We start from the raw sequence: 24,602 nt of genomic DNA on the forward strand, positions 1-24,602 counted from the left end.
TGATGAGAAAAGAATACCCCAATCTATTTGATGGTATTTATTTGTTGGGAGATCAGTTTTTATCATTCTAAAATCAATCAGTGGAAAATGAATTAGTCGTAAGGACATAGTATTTAACATTATAGTCGACTTATATCGAATACTGTATTATGTAATTTATAAGTTCTTTTAATTAACTTTATTATTAGTATTGACTTAAATTTTGTGACTATTAGAATAAGCTTATCGATAATATACGCATATATTTTAATTTTATTGTATTCTTTATTATTTTCGAGCACGATCAGAGAAGTATGTACAATCAATATACTGGTTCACGTTCGATAGTCTTGATGAAGCCTAATTTAATCCTACATTACCTAATATTTCACTCTCTAATATGATTGAGATCATATGATGCATATGATCGATAGATTGGTGCTCATCCAATGTCACTCTCTGACCAACTTTTAAAAATGTCACGATGATATTCTTTTTTATAGTAGCTAGGTGTAGGACAAACCAAAATTATTGTGTAGTTAATCCCAAAGGATGAGCCAAAACCATTGCTTAAATAACAAAAGCATTGATAAAGACAATGGAAGGATAACTCTTATCAAAATCTTTTGTCCAAAAACTCTTGTGGAATCTAGATAACTAGATTAGATCCATATAAAAGAAATGGTTGAGATATTGAATCAAGATTAAGATAACCAAACAACCAAAACATAGTGAGAGAGATGGTTAAAGGATGAACAAAAGAGCCCCTTAATTAGTTTGAGTTAATATCAACACCTTACAATTATCCTGTGTAATATTGTCATAAAAAATGGTTAACTTAAATAGTTGCATAATGAACTCTTTGCACATTGCTAAGTTTGAAATCAACTTAAAAAATCTATGCTAAGAGTTGCTTAACGACATCAACAAAGTTAATTAGGAGGGGGTACAAATATTGTACCAGAGAAAGGTTTTCCGTATTAAGCTCAAGTACTCCCATTAACAAATTAATAAACTCAAATGTCTTGCAGTGAAATATCTATGGTCTATGGACTCCACATACAGTCCAAGACTAAGAAGAAGAAAATTAAGTTGCCTACTTTGTTGTACTATTTGTCACAAACCTCTTTGTCATTATTAAGTGCCTGTCAGTAAACAAATGCAAGTATCTTTTGTATCACTTATAACATTTTATTAGTTTAAAGTTTTAAACTGAGCTGCAACTATACAAGTGTTAATAGAGATGGTAAAATAATCTAAATTGAGAGAGAGGGAGAGAGTTATATTTAGAGAATTTAATGATAGATACAAAAAAAAAGTATTAAGTTTCCATGTGCTTTGTAATATTTAATCATCAAAAAGTACTAAGTTTTATGTATAATATATCTAGTTAAGCAATATTTTAAATAATATGAGTGACCAACAAATATATTTTATTTAAAATTTTAGAGATTTTATGATAGGTACAAAAGAGTATTAAGTTTCCATGTGCTTTGTAATATTTAATCATCAAAAAGTACTAAGTTTCATGTATAACATACCTAGTTAAGCAATATTTCAAATAATATGAGTGATCAACAAATTGCTCCAGTACTCCTTTGATGATTAATGGGTTCAATTCGAGTTACAACTTCTGGGCCGGCTAAAGGAACCCTCAATCCTCTCCTTCCTTTCATAAGTCATGGGAGTTTCTGCTCTTTATCATCCGATAGAGAATCTTACAATAATATCTTCAACCGTAAAGCTCTCACCCTGATTGGCTTTCTTCTTCGAGCTAGCTAGTATAAGGGAGAGTGAGAATCCTACTAAGTAACAATCCCTTTTGTTCCTTTTGTAATCTCTAACTTGCCGTTACGATGAGTTTTCGACCCAACAATTGTTGATCTAAATTAATTTTATTGAAATGCATTACTTCTCAAACTTATTATCAAATAAAATCTAATTTACTATAGCCCTGATAAAAACATTGAAATGATTGGAGTTCAGCATTAATGTTAAGATTACAGTGAATTAAATCTCATTTGATAATAAATTTAAGTATCAATTTATTTTAATAATAAATTATAAAATGATGATCAGCCTACCTCTGAGAATCGCATGCATGGTATGTTAACGCTGTTCCATACGGGAACATACCATACACATAGCTCATGGTCCCCGGCCCCATCATGCCCCATTATTGTAACATGCATGCATACATGCATGCATGCCTGCCCAAGTGTTGCCACTTTAAGTACCCAAATGAGGGTGTCACACTGACACCGTCACACGTGAATCCAAAGACACAACATCTACACTTCCTATTCCTATTTATCTACTATAATATCTACTGCATTCAAGATCCTACCCATGAAGACAAATCGGCAGTTTTTTTTTCATTTTGGTCCTCATGCATGCAGGATATTATAACACAGTCCCCCGTTTGTCTTTGAAATGTAAAAGGGACTTTTTCATTTGACACCCTGTATTTTATGTTTATTTTAATAGCCGATATTTTTTTTTTGGTCTCTTCATGTTTTGGCCCAATTTTAGCTACCTTCTTAAACTTTCAATTAAAGCAGTAAACATATAATGTATGAAAAAAATAGTGATTATTATTTTTTCTACATAATTTTCATATATAACATCGTACCATTAATGTGATTAACTATTATTAACTCTAGTCCGTAGTTTAAGATACTTTATTAATTAGATTATTAAAATATCCTTGGAAAATTCTAACTTAGACCTACACTAGCTAAGCAGTATCTATCAAAATTAAAAAAAAATATCTTCGTGTCTAATCATCCTACACACTAAATAGTGATTTTGTATATATTAAAATTATTTTAATATTTTTATAATATTTATTAGTGGATGTCTAAATGATTGAAGAAATTTGCATATAACACCCTGCTTTTAATGTAATTGCGATTGACACCCTATATTTTAAATTTAAACTAATATTATGAGAATATTCTTTCATTTTTTAAATAACTAAAATATTCTTAGTATGAGTTAAGTGAGAGTATTTTTTTAATATTTATTTAGTATAGTTAATTTAATTTAAAGGTTTAAGTTAAATTTAACTAATCGATGTAACAGTAAAATAATTTTTATAGATATTTACTTAAATTATAGAGCTCAATACTACCTGTGAAAATATAGGGTGTAAAATCTTTATTTCATTAAAGGATAGGGTGTTATATGCAAATTTCTCTAAAAAAATTGATATAGATATAAGGTGTTATTTCAAAAAAATTCCTAAAGAAGAAAGCTTTGCGAATCGGTCCCTAGAGAGTCTTAAAAAAGTTTCTCGTGACCTTGGTGGCTTTGTCTGTCGTCGTAGTATATATATATATATATGTATCTGTCTCTCATCCATTCTATTTTAAAGTAAAATATCTAGGGAGACAGTCGTACACTGGTACAGGAAGAGATAGATGGAAGCCAATGGTATCCTAATCTAAATAATCCAAACTAAAGAATATGGAGATTTTTTGACCAAACTAGCCAAAGAGAAGGTGCCCAAGTGGGAGATTCAAGGAGAGTTTTGACCAAACTAGTCTTGTTTCAAAACCTTTTATTAGAATAGATTATTTTTAAATTTATTTATCAAATAAGATCTAATTCAGTATAACTCTAATAAAACCGTCGAACTGTTCAATATTTTTGTTTGATCTTAAATCGCTAATTTGTTTAGTATTTTATGTATATAAATTCTTTTAATTTTGTCTTTTAGTAATTTAGGATAAAAACTATATTGATAAAAACGTTAATCAGTTCAGCGTTTTTGTTAGTGCTACGGTGAAGTAGACCGCATTTAGTAAATAAGTTTAAGGATAATCTGTTTCGGTAAAAAATTTATAAAATGAGTCTATTTTAATCAAAAACTCGATTCAAGGGAGGGCACTCTTTGCGTTATCATGCCTCATCGACTAATTCACCGATAGGCAAGGTATACAAGGAGAATGTAAGAGGAGGGGAGAGAATCCAAAAGCAACGTTGAATCTACAGTTAATGTCAGAGAAGAGAAACGGAGAAAAAAGAGAAGGAAAACCCAATCACAGTCTGAGACGATCCTCTCCCTTTTCCTCCGTAGCTGGGGAGGCTAAGAAAAGGAAATGGAGAAAGCCGGCGATGGAGCCACTATCAGAGCTAGGGTGAAAAGGAGAAAAAATTTCTGCCACCAATGAACCCAATAGTTGGACATTTTACAAGTTATACCTAGGTTATGGGCTTATTTTGTCCTTGGCATATGTGAAGTTGTCAAAGTTTCTCTTTTAATGGGCTATATGCTAAGTTGTTCAGCATGCATAATTCTTTGTTTACTGCATAAAATGCAACATAAAGTTTAAAAAAAGAAGATAGAAATCATTTTAAAAACGAAATCATATCACATCATGAAGAAAAAATTGGAAGAGTTTGAGAGCTAAAACTGACAGACAAGGATACGGGCTTAGCTCAAATCAAGGATGCAGCTGAAGTGGGGTTTGATAGAGCATATATAGCAGCCCAACTTAACTGGGCCCACTCTGGCCCAATCCAAAATTTATAATAAGAGAGTGCTTTGCAAATTAAGTTCTTATAATCTCGAGTTTGCAAATTCGATCCCAGTGGAGTTATAAGCCTTGTGAGCAAAAGAAAAAGATGAATGTGATAACATAGACTAATATTCTTAATTCATTTCAGGGTTTATTTATGTATAAATCATTTACTCTAAGCCTCCTCCATTCACTATAATATCCATATTCTAGAATACTAATACTATTAATTTAAATTATATCTTATACTATACACTAACTTAATTACTTATTTATCCTCCGTATCTATCTCATAAATCTATTTATATTAAATAAAATGGTGTTTAATATCTCATTTATAGAGTAAAAAGAGAAATATTTGTTATAGAATTGACTTTTGAGATGTTTTCCTATCCCTGTAGTAATACTACAGTAGTCGTCGTTGTCTAAAATGGAATTATTCCTCAAAATTCGTCTCCATTTCCCTCCTTATTCCCACTATTTTGCACTCTTCCATCCATCTCCTCCCTCGGCCGGCCGGCACAATCCAAAATCTCTAAATCACTTTGTCTTCGCTACCTCTCATCTCCCGAATATACTCTCTTAATCCTTCGAATCCTCTCGGCTGCCCAAAGCGATCCCGATAGATAAATTATCCACCCTTATCGTGCTCCAAGATGGAGCGAGATCCAACCCCAATCCATGCAAGGTCTCCTTCTTGGGATGGACGAGTGCCAATCTCCTTTGCCGCCGCCGCACGTGGTGGTGGTGGCCTACGATGCAACAAGAGACTACAACGAGCACGAGCTCCGCCTCACCGTGAACAGCATCCTCATGCGAGGGGATATACTCCGAGGAGGAGACTCTCTTCGTGTTCTTGGCGTCCTCCACACCGTTTCCAATCCGAGTGAGTCGTACCGGCCTCGATTTTTGGTTCTTTTGGGTCGTTCTCGTGTTCTTGGTCTCGAAGTTTTCTGGCGAAAAATGTCGTACGGGTTTTTTGTTTGTCTATTTGGGCAACTTCCCGATGCCAAGTTTTGAAATTTATGATGCAAGTCTGCTTTGTAATTGTTTACCTAAATGCAAAAGTCAAGGAAGTTTCTTTCTTGGCACGAGTATATGCTGCATGACATGAAATTGGAAAAAGTATATAAATTGGTACTTAGCATTGCGCCTTACATTAGCTAATCTTGCAAATTCTATTGTATTCGTTGTTTCAGTGGGTTATCAAACAAAGGCATGCACTGATTCCTTTGCGGGAACGAGCTCTCGGTACCTTGAAGAAGAGGTCCTAAAGAAAGTGGATTTATATGAAAGTAGGCTCAGGGATAGTGCAGGAAAATGCAACGAAGTAGGGGTAATGGAATAAATGCTATATAAGTTGATTTTATGTTGCTTTAGGTGACATTATTTTGATTGGAATTCTTTCCTTGTTAATAAGCCAAAGTTTATGTTCTATAATCTTTTGCTTGGATATGCTTGATAAGGGTTTGTGACTTTCTGTAGGATTCTTTGTGATCTCTCCTGAAGCATGTGTGCTGTAGTGTCCTTTTAATTTGTTTTCTCAAAGTTATATTTGGATCTCTTATTGCCTTTCTCATAGGTCTCAATGCTCGTAGATACATAATGTTTTGTAAACCTTGATTATTCATAAAGGGTGCTTGTACATTAGAAAAAAACACAATCCTAAATAATAGTTAGCCAGTGAAAAGAATAATTCAGTGCATTGACTACTTAGTCCAATTCAGTTCAATAAACTTGAGCGAATGGGTGCTCTTATTATTTTTGGAATATTCACTATTGGGGGAGCAGAGCCTTGTTTTTGTTGGATCTGTGGGCATGTGGTTCCTTGAAAACTTCTCATAGTAATAATATAATAATATCTTTATCATTAGAACATATATTGTCTGTTGAATGCAAGGGAATAAGAATTACGAGAGAAAACAAAGATATATAATAGGCTTGATATTCCAAATCTCAAATATCTCATGCTTGTGATATTTTTACAGTTCAGGAACAATACTATTTCTTCTCACAAACTATAGTTTGAAAACAAAGATATACAATAGGCTTGATATTCCAAGTCTAAAATATCTCATGCTTGTGATATTTTTACAGTTCAGGAAAAATACCATTTCTTCTCACATACTATAGTTTGAAGTACAGTGAAATCATAGCTAGGATATTCTTCTTACAGGTCATCAGCCTTATTTGTTAATTCTTTTCTTTCCAATAATTTCTTTAATGTAGGAAAATTTAATTGCTAGCATGTAATCTAGTTTTACGCAGTTATAGTCTTTCCTCCATGGTCTTCGTATTGGCTATATGTCAATACTCAGAAGAGATCCTAGGTTGATACGAAGAGATCCTAGGTTGATACTATGCAATAGCATCTCCACCAAGATGAACTAAAGATAAAAAATATAATTGCTGATATCATCTAACTATATTGGTCAACATAGGAGAAACTGTTTTCTATTTAATTTATGATAAATATTTAGGCATCTTAAAGCTTAAAAAAAAATAAAAGTGATTCCTGAATTTAGTTCTCACTATCAATTAATTTTTTTTAAAAATTTGATTTCAATCAGTGGATATGTGGGAACATCTTGCTGTATTTACAAAGACTGCACTCATTAATCTTTGCTGAGTTAATGTGTCTTGAAGCTGTTGTCAAAAGTGCACAGTGGCAAGCCGTACCATCTTGCTAAGTGAAAATTGTGAAATCCTCATTACCTTGACAATGTCTTGGAAAAGCTGGTCTCTTTTCTAGTTCATGTCTATCTATCAGTTTGCAGTAGATGATAAAGATATGTATTTCTTATATATGACTGTTAAATTAAGATTAATGGATTTATGTATAGTTGGTTTCATTACATTCTCAAATGATGACTATTCCATATGCAGGTAAACGTAAATGTCAAAATTACTGCTGGAACACCCACCAAATTTGTTATATTGCAAGAAGTTATTTCTAGCAAACCTTCTTGGGTCATACTGGACAGGTTGGCTTCATTTAGGTGCTTGTGATGTTATCTTGGGATATCTTTGTTATAGTCTTTCTCATTCTTTTGGGACATTTAAAATTTTAAACAATTACTATGCATATTTAACTGGTATCTCTCACCTCATTTCCAGTGTTAATGGATGTTTTCTTATGATTCTTATATGCTTTGTGAATTGCTTCATGAAAACGTCAACAGGCACTTAAGAAGAGACATGAAGTTCTACTTGAAACATATACCTTGCAAGATTGCGATAATTGAGGATAGTCTATCTGTGAGAATGCTGAAGCCATTTCACACGAATGCTTCAAGTAAAGGTGTTTCTGAACATAAATCCTTTTATTCCATAGAGAGGTCAGTTCAACCAAGTTCAAATGCCAAAGAGATGGTACATAATGAGCGGTCTATCATATCTTCTGCAAGCTATTATTCCTCCCTAATCTCTCAAGATAGTTATGATATCACTAGGAGGTACATACTATCCTCATCTAGCTTGAGCTCTCAGGATCAAACTGTGATGTCATCCGATGGGACTGAGTCTTTGTCTAAGAAGGCTGGTATGTCTATGGAGAATCTTATTTTTCTTAAGGATAGACAATCAGCATATTCTTTTTGGATCGTTTAACTTTTACATAATATGCAAGTTGTGTGATTATATCCTCCTTACAGAATCATTTTATATAGAAACCTCATTAATTTGTGTCATTCCACCAGAGATGTGATTATTTGCATGCTGATCTCTAAGAATCAAGGGTAGTTTGGGGCAAAATCTCATTATTGTAATTCATAGCCTTGGTTAATTTATGGTCTTAATTTTAACCTGTAACCTTCTTCATAGCTTTCTGGGTTTCCCATGTTTATCTTCTGCCAGGATGCCCAATATGGCTGATGGATAAGAAATTCTGGGTTCCTTTTAGGCTTACATCTTCCACCATGTTATTGTAATCTTCCTTATCCCAAGAACTTCACCAACCTAATAACTTCGAATACTCTTTATCTTCCATAATAATCTTGATTGTTAGTCTATTCTTTTTTTTTTTCTTTTTTGAACACATTGAACTCTGATCAGTAACAGTTCAATTTTGTTTCTTTCTCACTTTGTCCTGCTTCGGCAGAAGAATGCAGAATTTGCATATTTAACTTCCATGAAGTGCATCTTGCACAATGCGAGTCTAGCTAATATATCATCCCTATCCAAGTTATCTTTTGTGCATTTGGCTCAATTAACAGGATGTATATCCAGAGCTACCTTTTATTATTGTTTATCATTATATATTATAATTTTAGAGATGTATCAGCCTGCTGTTCTTTTTTATAAAATTTACATGAAGGTGCACCATGATATGATCCACTTATCCAGACCTATTCTCTGATAAATTTAGAGATGTATTTGATATTATCAAGTTACAAACTACTGATATATCAAGTGAACTAGAGGGCCTGAGCATGTGATTGGATAAATCATAAATCCATAGGTCTATGCATTTTATCTGCTTGTTGAGATGCGGAGCCAATTTTACTCCTTTCAAAATGTGGTTATCTCTGTCTGGTCACATCAGCAATTCCTTAAAACATAAGTTTGTTCTCTATGATGAAGAAGTATGGACAGAATGTACCTTTTAATCTTAACTTTTTAAAATTCCAAATAAACAAAAGATTTTTTTTTTTTTTTGCAATAGGGTTCTTAGCATCTTAGAGAATTCAATAAATTGGTGTTCTGTGCACTCTCAATGTGACAAATGATTATTCTTTATATTTGAATATTGACACACTTGTTGTTTGTTTAAGCTCTTTAATTTTCTAGAACTCTTTTATAATTTGTATGGTTCATTTTTGCAGGGAAATATTCCAAAGGAGAACATAAGATTGTTTCTGGGCCTCATATCTTACAACAGGAAAACAATATTTCTTTCCAGTATGACTCCTCGGAAAAACCTATTCTTTGTGTTGTTTGTGGGCTGAGGTCAGTACTTTATGTCAAGGAATCTATGAAATTCCGGTTTTCAGAGATTCAGCTTGCGACATCTGACTTTACAAAAGAGAATTTGTTAGGAGAAGGTGGATTTGGTCATGTATACAAAGGCCAACTTAAAGATGGGCAGATCATTGCAGCTAAATTGCGGAAAGAATCAAGTAATCAAGGATACTCTGAGTTCTTTTCTGAAGTACATGTTCTTAGCTTTGCAAGGCACCGAAATATTGTCATGCTTCTGGGTTACTGTTGCAAAGAGAACCATAACATATTGGTCTACGAATATATCTGCAACAAATCTCTTGACTGGCACTTATTTAGTAAGTGACTGATCTAAGGCACCTATGTCTTGACAATATGATCTGATTTTGTCACCCAGACAGACATATGCAAGTGTATGGTTAGTAGAGGAGTTGGAATTTTATTTATTTTTGTTCCTTAAGTTTTTTTTTTTTTCATTTTACAAACAGGCAAATCTGCAAACTTACTGGAGTGGCATAAAAGGCATGCTATAGCCATTGGGATAGCGAAAGGTTTGCGCTTTTTACATGAAGAGTGCCGTGCTGGTCCAATAATTCATCGAGATCTGCGTCCAAGCAATATATTATTGACTCATGACTTTGTCCCGATGGTATACAACTTATATTATTTTCTTCTTGTTATTTTAGTGTTATTACTTTCATATAAAAAATTTATGTTTTATGGCTGCTGTTATATAATTTCTTTCAGGTAGGGAAGTTAATATTTTTGCAAGTATTTTAGGTAGTCCATAAAGGCTAAAGCTCAAACACTAGTAGCAAAAATTATTTAATTTGTCAAAGCAATAGCTGCTTTAAAGTTCAACCTTCAAAATCTTAATTGCAAGAACATGGGAACAACTTCTAAACCATGTTCAAGGCCATTGCAGTATGCTGGAAAAGCCAGTCGAAAGTGCAAGATCTCCTCGATTGAAGATTCCTAACCATTGTACCATCATTCTATAAGCTCACTTATTGACTTATTTAGATTTCAGTTTATGAAAATGGAGTCACGTCTATTTGTTAGACTGTTGTATATTTGGGTATCTTGATAATAATCTAGCCGTGAGCCATTATATAGTGATCCTGAGGATGTACCAAGTGTACATTACGCTTTTCCAGACTATTTAATTTTCAATTATAGTCTGACAATAATTAAAAGTATGATTCTTATTTTATCAAGAACATATTCAAGCACTTTGGGATTTCTTTGAGTTATCAAGGAAGTTTAGCCAGACCATGGTAGCGTACTTAGTCAAAGCTGAACTCTGCTCTGTTAGGGGACATCCTCCTGTCTTGCATGCCCATATGCTCCTCATATTTCCTGCATTGTTACTAATTGATCATGCTTTTTATATTTCATGTGCAGCAACACATGACACTGCAAGTTGTTTCTGGCCTAATGGCTATGCTCCCCCTATGACTGCACAGCAAGACATTACTTGTTTATATATAATCTCTGCTTGGAGTCACAGATGCATCCTTTTCTTATAACTTTTCATGTCTATAGGAGTTTGTCTGTTACCGATTTGGCATCTTTTAGTGTAAAAAGCCTACTTATTGATGAATCTTGACTTTTGACAGCTTGGTGACTTTGGTCTTGCAAAATGGAAATCCAGTAATGATTCATTTCAAACAAGAGTTCTAGGCACATCAGGGTCAGATTCTCATGTATTGCAAAGTTTTCTCTCTCTATTCTCTTTTCAACACTTTCTATTTCTAATTGTAGTGAGCATCTGTTAAAAATGTAGATACTTGGCACCTGAGTATGCTGAATATGGTATAGTTTCTGTGAGGACAGATGTATATGCCTTTGGAATAGTTCTTTTTCAACTGATATCTGGGCGTAAGGTGCTAGATGATCACGGAGGACAATGCCAACATCTGTTGCAATGGGTATGTCAGTTATAAGATTTTCATTCTGTTAGATGGTATCAGTGTAAGAAGTTATGAGTTGTGAAGTAGTTAGAGAGGCTCACCTGATTGACCGCCGAATGAATTTGGTAAAATGTGAGGATGGGAGAGAAGTGTGTGTGACAAAAAAATGGTAAAACTAATTTAGTTTTAAAAATTTTAAAAGAAGGCAATTAAGGATATCAATTACTAATTCTCCGAAGTTTAGATATATTTTAGATTCGACTTGAATATTAAAAAAATTTAGTTTCAGCTGATGTTGTTGAGTTTCTACTAATACGGGTGAAACTAGCTAATTCCAGACTAAAATCGGTCACCAGACTGGTTTCAGGACCAAATCAGTTATGACCAAATCAAGGATCGGCCGATTTTGGGATTTATTTTAACAGCATAAGTTTTTAGAGTAGTTGATAAATTAACACATTAATTCCACTTCAAATTTTCTAGTAAACAATGTAAAATGTTCCTTTTCTTATTTGGCTATTTCAGGCAGAACCACTAGTTGAAAGGCTTGCATTGCATGAACTTATTGATCCACGCATTGGAGATTCTTATGATACTTACGGGCTATACCATTTGGCTAAAACAGCATTTCTTTGTGTTAGGAGAAATCCTGAGATGCGTCCATCAATGGGAGAGGTTTGTATTATGGCTTTGCATGTGGATTTATGAAATATATTAACCATACTTACACAGATATTATCTATCCACATTTAGCTGAATGTCATAGTTGTACAATTAGAAATAAGAAACTAGTGTTTCTTTTATCCATTTTAAACTTTGTGAATATGCATTGTCATTTGTCAATGTTGTTTAATGCCACAGAATTGCAAATTTACTAGAAGCAGTCGGATGAAGTTCAGGAAGTCTCTGAGAATTGTTTCAGTTAGCAAACTATTTTCACATATAACTTGTCTTTTTGCTTCTTGAGAGCAACCAGAAATTACATAGCTCTGTTCTTCTTTTTTTTCTTTCTTTCAAAAAGGAGATTGTTCTTTGGCTTAACCATAGATGCCAAGCAAGCTAATGTCATTTTCACTTTCTTTTTATTTCCCATCTTTCTATAGGCTTTTGGGTTGTACCTTGAATAGCATTACTTTGTTTTGCCTTGCACCCTCAACCTATGAAATTAGAGATTCCGAATGTGAAGTTGGTTGTGTCTGGTTGTCTTTTATATTTCTGGTTATGAACAATGTATAAGATAGTAAATGATGATATAAGATCAGTTTCCTGCACTTGTTCTTACGTGGTTAACTAAGTGATTCCTATCTGACAAATGAAGACTTTGCACTAATTTTATTCTAATAATATTCATAAAATTATTAGGTTGCTTACTGCAAAAGCATTTTGTTAATAGGTCGTACGTCTTCTTGAAGCAGAGAATGACCACATCAGGGACTTGGTTCAGCAATTCATTCCCCATTACACTAAGTGATGCATCGCTTGAAGCTATTCATAGTTATTTTATTGCCCTGAAGGATCTCGGTAAATCTGAAGATCATTTGGAATTTGCATACCTTTATCTTAAATATGAGGAGATATCAATTAGTTGAGATTGCTTGGCTAATCTTCTGCAGCTTTGTAAGCTCTGAGCCTCTCTTTTCCCTTGCCTTGTGATAATGTTAGTTCTACAGTAGTAGTTTTACTCTTTCAATTTTAAATTTTAACTAGTCCTGAATAAATACCAAACTAACTCTGTTTTCATGGGACTTGTTTGTTCTGTTTGGGAAATAGAAAGTTGCTGAGCTCTATCAGTTTAGTCAATTTGTTCTTTTTCCATGTGACTCTTTCTCTTTGATGACTTCTTATCATTTTGAGTTGCATAGCTATAAGTATTCTGTTTACCAAAGAATTGCATTTCACTAGAGTTGTCCATTGAAGTAGCTCATATTTAATTCTTAGATCATCTGTTGTTCTTTGAATGAGTGCTAGTTGTTACAATAGGTTACTTGGAAATGCACATCATATTGGTTATTCAATTTATTCGTCATTGTGATTTGTCAGATGACTGGTTATTAGGTTTAAAGCTCATGGTCTCTGACTCTCTTCTTTCGACTTGCGTGACCTGTACTTTCCTTACAAACAGTTGATAGATTTTGTAGTAGTATGAAGCTAGTTCAAAGAACTTAGAGTTTGAATTTGTGAAAATAGCATGCAATAGGGGATTTGGTTGAGTATGTTTGTCATAATTTTCTTCAACTTTCCTTGTAATATGATCTTGACAAAAATTGAAGGAAGCAAAAAAAAAAAAAAAGACTTACTCATTTATCATAGCTCTAATAATTAGTCGGTCGATCCAGATCAACCTTGATACTTTTGTAATGTTGGAAAAAAAAAGAGCCATCTACTATAATAAACAATTGACATTGTATAATTTCTACTTATGCAACTTGGTGATTGGTTTTTGTGGTGCATAGAATGTACCTAGAATTGGTTGGGCCATAGTGGACCTTAATATTGAGAATGCTAATTAATTGATGCTTCATATCAGAAAGTTACTCATTGCTGTTTAACGAGTACTAATATTGACACATCCAATACAAATTTTTTCTCTCATATTTATTATTATTTCTTTCAGTTGAAATAACCTGAGAGCCTTCAATCCTTAATATAATTAATGGATGGTGATCTTCAACTTTTTTTTCTTTTTCTTGACCTCTTCTTTGAAACACATCATGCTTAATTGGACCTCCTAAAAGATAATTATGCTAGGGAACATAGACATTATCATGCTAATATTAGCTCTGTGACAGCCATCAATTTGTATCTTTTTATTTCTTTTCTCTGTACCAGTTGAGATGCATGGAGAATTACTACTTGCATATAACCAGCCATCAATTTGGTCTTCTTAGTTTGTCTCCACTTTAGATAATACTATATTACTCTCTAATTGGCATGCAGCCTCCCCCCATCTCCTCCTTTTCTTTTCTTTGTCTACAGAAAGCATTAAAAAAATTTCTTGATGGAATTGGGAGAAATTGTTTGGTAATAAACCACTCAAATAGAGAAATGGAATAATAATTAAATATCATGTTCATGCATGCATGAATTTCAAATAAAGAAAGCTAAGTGATGGGGCTCAACTTCCATTTGTATCACATTGAAGGCACAATTATTGTGTGAGATCACAAGAGCTTAACTGGGGACCCTATTCTTCCATTTTTTTTTTGTTTTCTATGTATAGCCTTTTAGTTTAATATGATTGCTAGGTTAATTATGATTATATTATGTCTTGTGTCTATATTTTATATAGTTAATCTTGTATAAAAGGGATTGCATTGTGTATTATTAATTCTAGTAAAGTTTCATCATATGTCATTGCTTTAATCATCAAAGTGGTATCTCATTGGCAAACCATGGGTGCCCTTGTGGCGAGATCGTAATGCATTTGCCTTTACTCAGGTGACATGTTATCCAGTCCACTTAGCTTATGTACTCTTATCAATTGAAAGATTTATTTTTGTATACTCGTCTCCGAGATAAAGGTTACGAACCTTATTGGTTTATATTAGTAATATTTTTTTGGTAATTTTACAAATCAAATCTTATATTTTATCTATTTTGTGGTTTGTATCTTATCTTTAAGATTTTTATAACTCGATCGTTACTTTTTTTTTTATATAATTTTTATATAATTTTTTTTAAATTTAAATAGTACCAGCAAAGAAATATTCTGTATATAAAATAATTTTTAAATACTTAAATTACCTATGCTTTCTTCATAAAAGAGGCAAAGAGGAAAAATAGTGATAATAATATTTTAATAATTTAGTCGATATTAATTTGTTAAAATAATGTCAGGGTATTAAATAAGAATTATAGAGAAAAAAAAGAGGTCGGGTTATAAAATCATCGGGGTGTGAACCACAAAATAGGTAAATATATGGTGTGATTTATAAAATATCTTATTTTGTTTAATAAACAGAACACAAAGAATCATGAATCTATGCAAGTTTTTTTTTGAGAGAGAGACCATAGTCATAGGATTCATTCAATCAAGAAGGATCACAGGATGCACCCAACTCAAATAGAGAAGTGTGGGTAGAGAGGGCTGACAATTAAGATTATAGGCATAAGAATTATTAACCCTGCTAGTATGCAAAATAGTAGTAAAAGGGTGGGCAGCATCCGTAAGCTGCAACATGCTCTAATCCAAGAACAAATGACCCATGGAATATCATTAGGTCAGTTAGAGGAGAAGGCATCGACTACTAGTTTGCACTTATAAAAAAGAAGCACCCGCTCCGAAGGAATGTGAGTATGAATCAATTTGAGACCTGTTAGTAGGGCTTGAGCTTCTCCCTCCATATCGAAGGAAGGACGATCTGATAAATAAATAGCCTGTTGAAATAAACCGAAGGATGTTGATCGAAGATAAATGCCAATAACAGCATCCAATTCTTATAACTATAAAAATAGGTAAATATAGGGTGTGATTTGTAAAATACTTTATCTTGTTTAATAAACAAGGAATCATGCAATCCATGCAAGCCAAGAGGGCATAATGCTATTCCCTTCAAACCTGTCCCTGAATTAAGATAGCGAAGTTGATTAAGATTCCACACGGATAATTAATGGAGTTGCCTGCACGGGTCTAATACTTAATGGGAAAAGGATTAAGTTGACGTGGGAGGCTTCTTTGCCTTCTCTTTTACGTCCCTTCGTTTGGTCTCCAATTGGCTACGTAAAGAGGTTGAGAGTCAAAGTCATGCTTTAAGAAATGGTAAAACATTAGACCCAATTAATTAAGTGGTCCTTTGATATCTTCTCTATTATAATTCTGTCACATAAGGAGATTCTAGTTGTTAAAGAACGTGTTTATAGGCTCGAAATATACTCTTGTTTTTTATTCTATTTTATTTTTCCTTTGATTAAAATATCCTAAAAGTGAGGGTTTTATGCAAATTATGCAAGATAAAAGAGAAGTTTAATAAATTTGATACATATGCTAAGAATATTAACTATGAACCGATCTATTATTCCTCCTTGGCGGATAGAGAATATTAGAGGAAATATGGGGGAAAAAATAGCTGATTTTATGTAATTTTTAAAATTTTCTAATATAATTTAATTGAGGCATAGTCCATATTTTCTCTCTCTAAAAAAGAAAAAAGAAATAGTTTCTTTGCAACTGCAAAAGATGGTTTAATTTGATTAAAAATGGCCTTCTAAGATGTAAGGCGAAAACAATTATTGCATTACATGAAGGTAATCAGGGTTATCGAGTTTTAAAATCGAGTCGAATTGAGCTGAGCTTGACCTATTTCTAAGCTTTAAGTATGTCGGCTTAGATTCCAACTCGATCTAGCAATTATAAATTATACATAATATTATATATATATATATAAATTATTTTGAGCTTATCGAGTCGAGTCTTCATCAACGGCTCAATTATATTTGAGTCGAGCCACTGTTAGCCTAGCCCAGCCGCTCATTTATTTTGACAACCCACAACCCTGCATCAACTTCTCCACTTGAAACAGCTGATGTGGATTAGAACTCTCCATCTTCCAAATGGAACAAATATATCATCTTCTCAGTCTCATTATTGTGACAATTTGCTATTTTTATATCTCCTCAGTTCGATTCGAGAACCTTCTTAACATATAATAATAATAATAATAATAATAATAATAATAAAAGGAAAAAAAAAGCCTTGCACGTTTTAAATTCCTCCACAAGTGCAAGAGAGCATAGGTGAAATTAGGAACAATCTACAAATGTGCTTTTTAATGATTCCAAATTCCAATCTAATATTTCATGAAAAATGCAACCAAATAATTCACATAAAAATTAATACCGTTAAAATAGCGAGGATTAAGAGCACAGTTATGTAAAGCTTAATCTTTCAATAAATAGGTAAAGTTTATACGGTATTAGAGCAGAAATGATCGAGTTCTAATACATATTTTAAATTAGCTATGACTCGGTAACATTATTTTATACCTTGCTTGCCTAATCATTTAATTAAGTCTTAAATTTAATTAAGGGTGGTTTCATTCGATCTCCCGGATTATATGGAAAGATAAAAATGTCAACTAATTATATTGATTGAGAACATTTAGTTTAAGTAAGAAAAATAGTTTGTCATAATTAAATTACAATTTGATTATAAACTTTTCCAATATTAAAAAAAAAAACTAGAATTTATCTTAAGATCTAGTGAGTTTTCTCATTGATAAGATCGAAATCAAATTTTAATTTAATTAAGATAGATCACTTTTTTTAATTATGTAATAATTTCTCAATCAAAGTAATTTAATTTAAATTCCGAGGTAAATCTCAATTTCTCAAAACTCATATGTCTAGTATAAATTTATCAATCAATACTGATAATTGACTTCCTACATGCCAGCGTGATCAACAATTTTTAAGGAGTATCAATTACTTATTTAATGAAACAATTATCTTGATAAGTGCACCAGTTAGAAGAACAAAGAGACTAATTTACTCTTGAAACATAACTTGATGACCAACGTTTCAGATCATACTATCCAATGCTTTTGATTAGAACTATATAACATCATTCATTGTAATAAGAGAGAAATTAGTATATCATTTGATAATCTAGATTTACTAAAACATCTTAGACCTAGAATGCATTGATATAGAAATAGAGAAATAAACAATGGGGGTATCAACTCTAGACATAAACTCAACACTTGGTTATAAATTGATCGGACAATTATACAAGTATGGTATCAAGCATATAAGAATAATAATAATAATAATAATAATAATAATAGCAATTACAAGTGCTCATGTATAATCAAGAGCAGAGAATGTAGGCGATAAACCCTAAAAATAAGTCTCATTCTTACTTAGTGTTGTTGATAGTACAACAGAAAGAAAACATGGTGAGATTTGATGGGCCATGATAAGAATACATGTATAAAAGGGTCGGAGTCATGCGGCTCCATCAAGGTTGCATCATCAAAGATCCGTAGATCTTCAAAATATGAAATGGATTTAGTATATATATATAAAATAAATAAATAAATTGTTAAGATAAAACTCAATAATTGCTATTGTATATAGTATCACTTGAGATGACATGAGATGACATGAGATGATCAATAGGACTCCTTCATTTTCCTACCAGAAGGTTCCATGACTAGCTGTGCTTGCTAATCATGGCCATGCTAATATGGCCCAAATATTAGGCTTAGTTCATTGTATACAGCCAAGGAATAATGAACCAAGACAAGATAAGAGTGATAAGAACTAACAATGTGGACCCAAGAATCCACTAAGAAGAAAGTTTAGATGTAACAAAGTTAATCACATTCTATTAGCTTAACTTGGCCATCAGAAAGCAATTAAAGTTAAATGGCATCTACCCACTTGTTCATACCCTCTTCTTGTTAATGATGATTAAAAGATCTAATTAATCTTGGAAATGCCATCCATAATCCCTAAAAGGAAGAGGATCTCTTGGTGCATCATGGGTTTGCTTTAAGGTGGAGAACTGAATGAGACCACCAACTCAGCCAAATTGTTGCCATGATGCATCAAATATCTCAGAGGCTTAAGGAAATATTTGGGTTTTATGTACCTACTTGATACCTTTCCTAGTAGTGATGGTTTTCCTTTTAAGAATTTTCCTTTAGTGAACCCTAAAGACTATTAGGAAAGAGGTATCATCTACCTTCTGTGTTCAATACCAAACTTAATTAAATTTTTGTTTTTGTTTTGGCAAATATTTTAATATTCCTCTAAAATTTATAATTTTAATCTAATGGCTATAATAGACAGTATTTATATCCGGTACCAAAAATCGATTCCAAAACTAAATTATGTAAATATAATGAGCATATCAGGCAAGAATATTAAATTATGTGTGTCTAACTTTTGGGTTATATGTTTTTTTTTCTTTAAAATTTCTCTTTCTTAGATATGACTGTGATAGATATTATTATGCCTTAATTATAATTAAGAGATATCACTTTATACTAAACAATTTAAATTTGATTATTTAAAGATAGACTTGAATTTAAATACGATTCTCAATCTCTATCTATTATTAAATTTTAGTTTAAATCAATCAAACTAACTAACGAGATATACGTGAATAATTAAAATATAATCGAAAAGATAAAATTTAAGATATATACATTACTCTCAGTTATTAACTATATATGTCTTCTAGTAAATAAATTATTAAGATAATATAATTGTCAAAAGATAATATGCAATGTAATATATTTTAAAAATAAATAATTATCTATTTAATCGATAATATTTTTTATTTTTTTATTATACTTTCGAAGATCTTTAAGTATTAGATCTTTGTCAAACCTATTGATAAATAATTATTTCTATGGCACTCACCGAGGAATCTATCTTTCTGTTTGTTTGTTTTATTTTTTACACATCAAAATCTATGAATGTGAGGGAAAATTAGGAGGATTTAAGGTCGTCTCAACAGTTAAGTCAGCAGGATTTGTAGTTAATGGGCAGATAGGCGAATAATTGGAGCGAATAAGTTATCCAATCAGTTGCTGTTTATCTTATGATATTCTCTAGAAAAAGGCGAATAAGTGGTAATACCATAATCCTTCAAACCCCACTTTGTTATCGGAACGACGGTTTCGAGTCTCGACAAAACCACGCCTCTCGCGACGTCGCCTTTCCCCGCGCTATTGCATTCGTGTCTCCACTGCCGGGGACCCTCCTCGAAGGGACCCCACAGCGTGAACCACCTCCTCTGACCGCCACGTGTACATCGTCCTCCGTCCCTATTCGACCATGCGCTCTGCCGGGGTCCACCCTTGCTTGCCCGTAGCCACACACGTCTCCGTTCCTCTCTTTAATACCCGAGAGAGAGAGAGAGAGATGAACCCTAGGTATTAGCTTTTATTTGTCTCTGTTCTTCTACTATTGATTCCTCTAATTGGGCCTCCCTCTGCTGTGCTTGGGAAGTTCACGAGGTCTTTTCTCGGTTCGATCTTGGAAGCAGCTAGCTGATCGATCGTTTTTTCTGTCTCTCTTCGGTCTTGGATTCTTTGGGTCGTCTCCAAGTTTGGTTCTTTTCACTTATTTTCTCGGATTTGGTACGTTTCTCTAGTGTTTGACTATTCTTTAGGTGCTGTTTTTTTTTTCTGGTCGTTCTGAATTGCAGATGGGGCTTAAGGGAAGCACAAGCGTGTGATTTCTCTTCCGTTTTTTTTCCCAAAAGATTTTGTTAATTGGGGTTTTGGGTTTTCCTATAATGCGAAATTTTGTTTTCTCTCACTAAATTTCGTTCTTTTACTGTTCTTCCTGTTGGTTTCCCCTCTGTATGCTCGTGCGTTTTCGTTCAGTTGTTGTTCAGATCGTTTTAACGTTAACGTTTCTTGTCCTTTTATAAGGAAAAAGGTGGTTGATTCTTTATTCTAAGAAAGAAGCTATTCTCGTTAGAAAGAGTTATTCTCTTTAGAAAGATGTTTGTGTGGTGGTAGGGTAATCCCTTGTTTGTTTATTAGCATTGTATCGGATTCTCTGATGGTATTTTATATTTTCTCATGAGGTATTTATTTAGATTAGGGGTTGGGTCTCGTCAAGATGCTATTTTGATGCATTATTCTTGACTTGTTTTCTAATTTTAATCCTTGCTCCAGGAGCTCTATTGAAATGGTTAGTTTGAGACCTGAAACCGGAGGATTGGACGTTTGGTTTCAGAACCTCATGGTGTCGGGTGAAAGAGGGAAGATGGGGGGAGCTGGCCCTATAATGGAGGGTTGGAAGGATCTGCCGATGGAATTGTTGCTTAGGATCATTTCCCTTGTGGATGATCGGATGGTTATTGTGGCATCTGGTGTTTGCACTGGGTGGAGAGATGCTCTATGTTTAGGTGCTACAAATCTCTCCCTTTCATGGTGAGGAATTCGGTCTATCCATGGTTTATTTTTATATGTTTTGCATCCCTATAATTGTGTAGCTTCAATTCATTGGCTATTTTGGCTGCTTGATGGAGAACAATTTGAGCTCTCTCTTGTAGTTGGTGTTATTTGAAGACTGAGATAGAAAGCAAAGTAGTATAAAAGAAGAGTAAACTAATGATAAATTGATGATATGACTTACAAAGTTAAGATACAAGTATATAACATGCATGGGTTAAATTTGGTTTAGCTTTGGAGTTTCTAACACATAAGTCCTCCTGAATGATGCTCTCAGTTCTTGGAACATACATGTATGCCTTTTTTTCATTATGTTCTAATGTAAATATTTGGAAAAGGTTTGTAAATTAACCTTAGATTTTGTTAGACATTTTGGCATTTGATATTTATATTTTATGCCCCAATAATAATTTTGCGCTTGTAGAAGTCTGATTGCTGTATTTGCCAGAATGGAGACATATTTCTTAAAGCAGAGGCCCATAGGAATGTCCGTACCACTTGAACATTTGCTGGAGCAATGCTGTTTTAACCACTGGAAGTCCTTTAGAGTAATGTTTCTAACATTGATTTGACCAATATAATTTCTGTGGGGTTCAGTGACCTTACTTTTTGAAGTATTCCGTACGTTTAGTAGATTTGGTGAATATGGATATTGACTTCAGGGCACTCTGCTTAAGTAAGCATCTTAAGTGTGATCTGTCTGTGTATATAATTGGAACAAAAGTTGCTTTTATACAAATGGGATGACCATTTTTTCTTCTATTGTCCATATTTTTATACGAACCATTTAAGAAATTAAAGTATGTTCATGACACCGTTTCCTTCTTAACCGTGCCATGCAGTAAGCATTATCATACATTTCTCAGCTTAATTATGCATAGTTACTGTTGAGACCTTGCCTCAAGGGATTTAGATGTTTAATGACTAAGATTATCTTTCAGTCAGAAATGTGAAAAGATGGTCCTGAGCATAGGCTGTAATGCTATTTACTCTGCAGTTCCTTTTTGGAACATTATATGTGAAGTAGTTGACATCTTAGTATGCTATTTACTCTTTTGGAACATTATATGTGATGCTATTTACTCTTTGAATATTTGACATCTGACTGTTTTATTGGTTTTTCACTTTTAACCTTATGTATGTCCTAGTTCTGATCATCTGAATTTTGCTGTTAGCTGCTTGTTATTCACATTTGCTTTATCTTATCTGGTGGATATGATTCACCAGCTGACTGAGACTAAGATTTCTTTATTTCCAGGTGCAAGAACAACATGAATAATCTTGTGGAGTCACTTGCCCCCAAGTTCACAAAGCTCCAAGTCCTTAGTCTACGACAAAACAAACCTCAACTTGAAGACAGTGCTGTTGAGGTTGTTGCAAATTACTGCCATGATTTGCGGGATCTAGACCTTAGCAGAAGTTTTAAGCTGAGTGATCTTTCATTGTATGCCTTAGCTCATGGATGTCCTCACCTTACAAAACTCAATATCAGTGGGTGCTCTTCGTTCAGCGATTCTGCTCTTGAATATCTGACTAGTCACTGCAAGAACCTGAAGAACTTGAATCTTTGTGGATGCGTGAGAGCTGCATCTGATAGAGCTTTACAGGTTTGGTAGTCACAGTTTCTCAATCTAGTTTAGTTTTCAAAACTTATCCACTTCTAAGCTTAAAATTTGGGTGCAGGCTATCGCATGCAATTGCAATAAGTTGCAATTTTTGAATCTGGGTTGGTGTGAGGGTGTTAGTGATAAAGGTGTGATAAGTTTGGCGTCTGGATGCCCTGATCTGAGGACTTTGGATTTATGTGGTTGTGTGCTTATAACAGGTATTTAATTTGTTTATAATGCTTTTGTGTTTGCTGCTGATAACATACGAATTTAATAACTAGTAACTTCTCATACTTTCTCAATAATGTAAAAGAGCTGCTGATATGCTCTACTTTCCTCATCGTGCTGTCCTTAAATCCCAAACATAAAAACCTTACAACAGCAACACCCTTTGTTATATAATTTTGTTATGCTCAAATAGTAGACAGTGTTATATAACATTTTCTAGTTCTTTGTCCCCTGAACTTTTGGAACTAGTGCCAACAAATAGCAATTGAGCATGAGTATTGTTTGACTAGGGGATCTCCCCTTAAAACTTTCTTCTCATCAGTTTGTAGTTGGTCGAACTTTGGTAACCAAACTCTTGCTCCCGAGTGACCTTCCTGTGGACCCACTACCTTTACTTAAATATTTGTACATTACATGCGAGATGTCCTTATTTTTAATTTTACACACCTATGATTATTGATTTATATCGTTACTTTACCATGCTATGTTTAAGCAGAAGACAGTTCTTCTAAGAGAGTGCATGTTTGCTGTCTGTTGGATTTTTCCGTACTGTTTAAAATTGAATTATAGCTGAATGCTGAATTTCTAAATTACAAATGTTGCATCCTTGGGGCTGACTTATATGCTTTTCCCCCTTCCATCATGGCAGATGAAAGTGTTGTTGCATTGGCCAACTGTTGCCCTCATCTAAGATCACTGGGGTTGTATTACTGCCAGAACATCACAGACAGGGCGATGTATTCACTTGCAAATAGCAAGGTGAAGAGCAAGCGGGGCCTGTGGGATTCAGTGCGAAGCAGCACTGAAGACAGAGTAGGACTCATGAACCTCAACATAAGTCAGTGCACGGCCCTAACGCCCCCTGCTGTTCAGGCTGTTTGCGACTCGTTTCCTGCACTCCACACATGCCCTGAGAGGCATTCACTGATCATCAGCGGTTGCCTCAGCCTCACGTCTGTTCACTGTGCTTGTTCTCTCCAAAGTCACCGAGCAGGAAGAGCATCGGTATCTTCTCATGCTTACTGATGTGATGTTCCCGTGAACCTTGAATGGCTTTTAAAGGTGAAGACCTGACATAAAAGCTCTGTACATATAATCTAAATATGGGATGTATCAGAACTGTTTCTGAACCTTGAGAGAATCTTAAAATGCGGAGTTGCAGCAACTTTGGAACTGATTTGCATGAGTGCTGTTTGCTCTCTCTGGACCTTAGCTTTTCTGAAAATTGTGAAGGATAAGAAAACTGACTTCTTTACCTTTGTTATGAATCATGAGATTGTTTATTTCATGGAGGTTTCAGTATATTATAATGGACAGAGGTATCTTTGTCACTTGCGTTGGGATTCTAGTGGCTTCTCGGTGGTTGTATTTCTTCTGCTGCATTGACTAGTTGTTGGCAATTTTTTCTGTTAGGTTGTTAATGGTGCAAAAAGCTCATACCATCATCAGCTATTACTGAAATTGCTAATGAGTCAAGCCTTTTGTTGACTTTTCTGCAAA

At 33.7% G+C, this 24,602-nt stretch overlaps 2 protein-coding genes across 6 annotated transcripts; both read left to right on the forward strand.

The window, feature by feature from the left end:
• The first annotated feature begins 4,948 nt into the window (after positions 1–4,948).
• LOC140768667 (probable serine/threonine-protein kinase PBL23) lies at positions 4,949–13,379 on the forward strand. Of its 2 annotated transcripts, XM_073109025.1 has the most exons (10): positions 4,952–5,388; positions 5,702–5,838; positions 7,389–7,486; positions 7,685–8,043; positions 9,326–9,778; positions 9,929–10,089; positions 11,060–11,133; positions 11,227–11,371; positions 11,879–12,028; positions 12,747–13,379. In XM_073109025.1, exons 1-10 carry the CDS (start codon positions 5,184–5,186, stop codon positions 12,822–12,824), a joined length of 1,860 nt encoding a protein of 619 aa, XP_072965126.1. In that variant the 5' UTR covers positions 4,952–5,183; the 3' UTR covers positions 12,825–13,379. The 2 variants fall into 2 exon arrangements, 1 of the variants encoding a protein (XP_072965126.1); XR_012105794.1 differs by lacking the exon at positions 12,747–13,379 and having other exon boundaries at positions 4,949–5,388; positions 11,060–11,146; positions 11,277–11,371; positions 11,879–12,019.
• A 6,706-nt stretch (positions 13,380–20,085) lies between these two features.
• LOC140768293 (F-box protein SKP2A) lies at positions 20,086–24,602 on the forward strand. 4 transcript variants are annotated; one of them, XM_073108529.1, is made up of 5 exons: positions 20,086–20,235; positions 20,989–21,246; positions 22,526–22,874; positions 22,951–23,092; positions 23,752–24,602. In XM_073108529.1, the coding sequence occupies exons 1-5, from the start codon at positions 20,138–20,140 to the stop codon at positions 24,126–24,128; spliced, it is 1,224 nt and encodes a 407-aa protein (XP_072964630.1). In that variant the 5' UTR covers positions 20,086–20,137; the 3' UTR covers positions 24,129–24,602. The 4 variants fall into 4 exon arrangements, with proteins under 4 accessions (XP_072964630.1, XP_072964632.1, XP_072964631.1 ...); XM_073108531.1 differs by having other exon boundaries at positions 20,234–20,319; XM_073108530.1 differs by lacking the exon at positions 20,086–20,235 and adding an exon at positions 20,242–20,442.

This window comes from Typha angustifolia, chromosome 10, assembly GCF_048772165.1.
Source record: "Typha angustifolia cultivar Huaian chromosome 10, ASM4877216v1, whole genome shotgun sequence".
Classification (NCBI taxonomy): domain Eukaryota; kingdom Viridiplantae; phylum Streptophyta; class Magnoliopsida; order Poales; family Typhaceae; genus Typha; species Typha angustifolia.

What these genes read in the sequence shown, in the direction of transcription:
- LOC140768667 (XM_073109025.1), top strand. Translation starts at nt 5,184, where the DNA reads ATGCAAGGTCTCCTTCTTGGGATGGACGAGTGCCAATCTCCTTTGCCG. An exon ending in GTCTTTGTCTAAGAAGGCTG is followed by an intron (nt 8,044 to 9,325) that starts GTATGTCTATGG and finishes TCATTTTTGCAG; the next exon opens with GGAAATATTCCAAAGGAGAA. An exon ending in TGCGTCCATCAATGGGAGAG is followed by an intron (nt 12,029 to 12,746) that starts GTTTGTATTATG and finishes TTTTGTTAATAG; the next exon opens with GTCGTACGTCTTCTTGAAGC.
- LOC140768293 (XM_073108529.1), top strand. Translation starts at nt 20,138, where the DNA reads ATGCGCTCTGCCGGGGTCCACCCTTGCTTGCCCGTAGCCACACACGTC. An exon ending in ACAAATCTCTCCCTTTCATG is followed by an intron (nt 21,247 to 22,525) that starts GTGAGGAATTCG and finishes CTTTATTTCCAG; the next exon opens with GTGCAAGAACAACATGAATA. An exon ending in CATCTGATAGAGCTTTACAG is followed by an intron (nt 22,875 to 22,950) that starts GTTTGGTAGTCA and finishes ATTTGGGTGCAG; the next exon opens with GCTATCGCATGCAATTGCAA.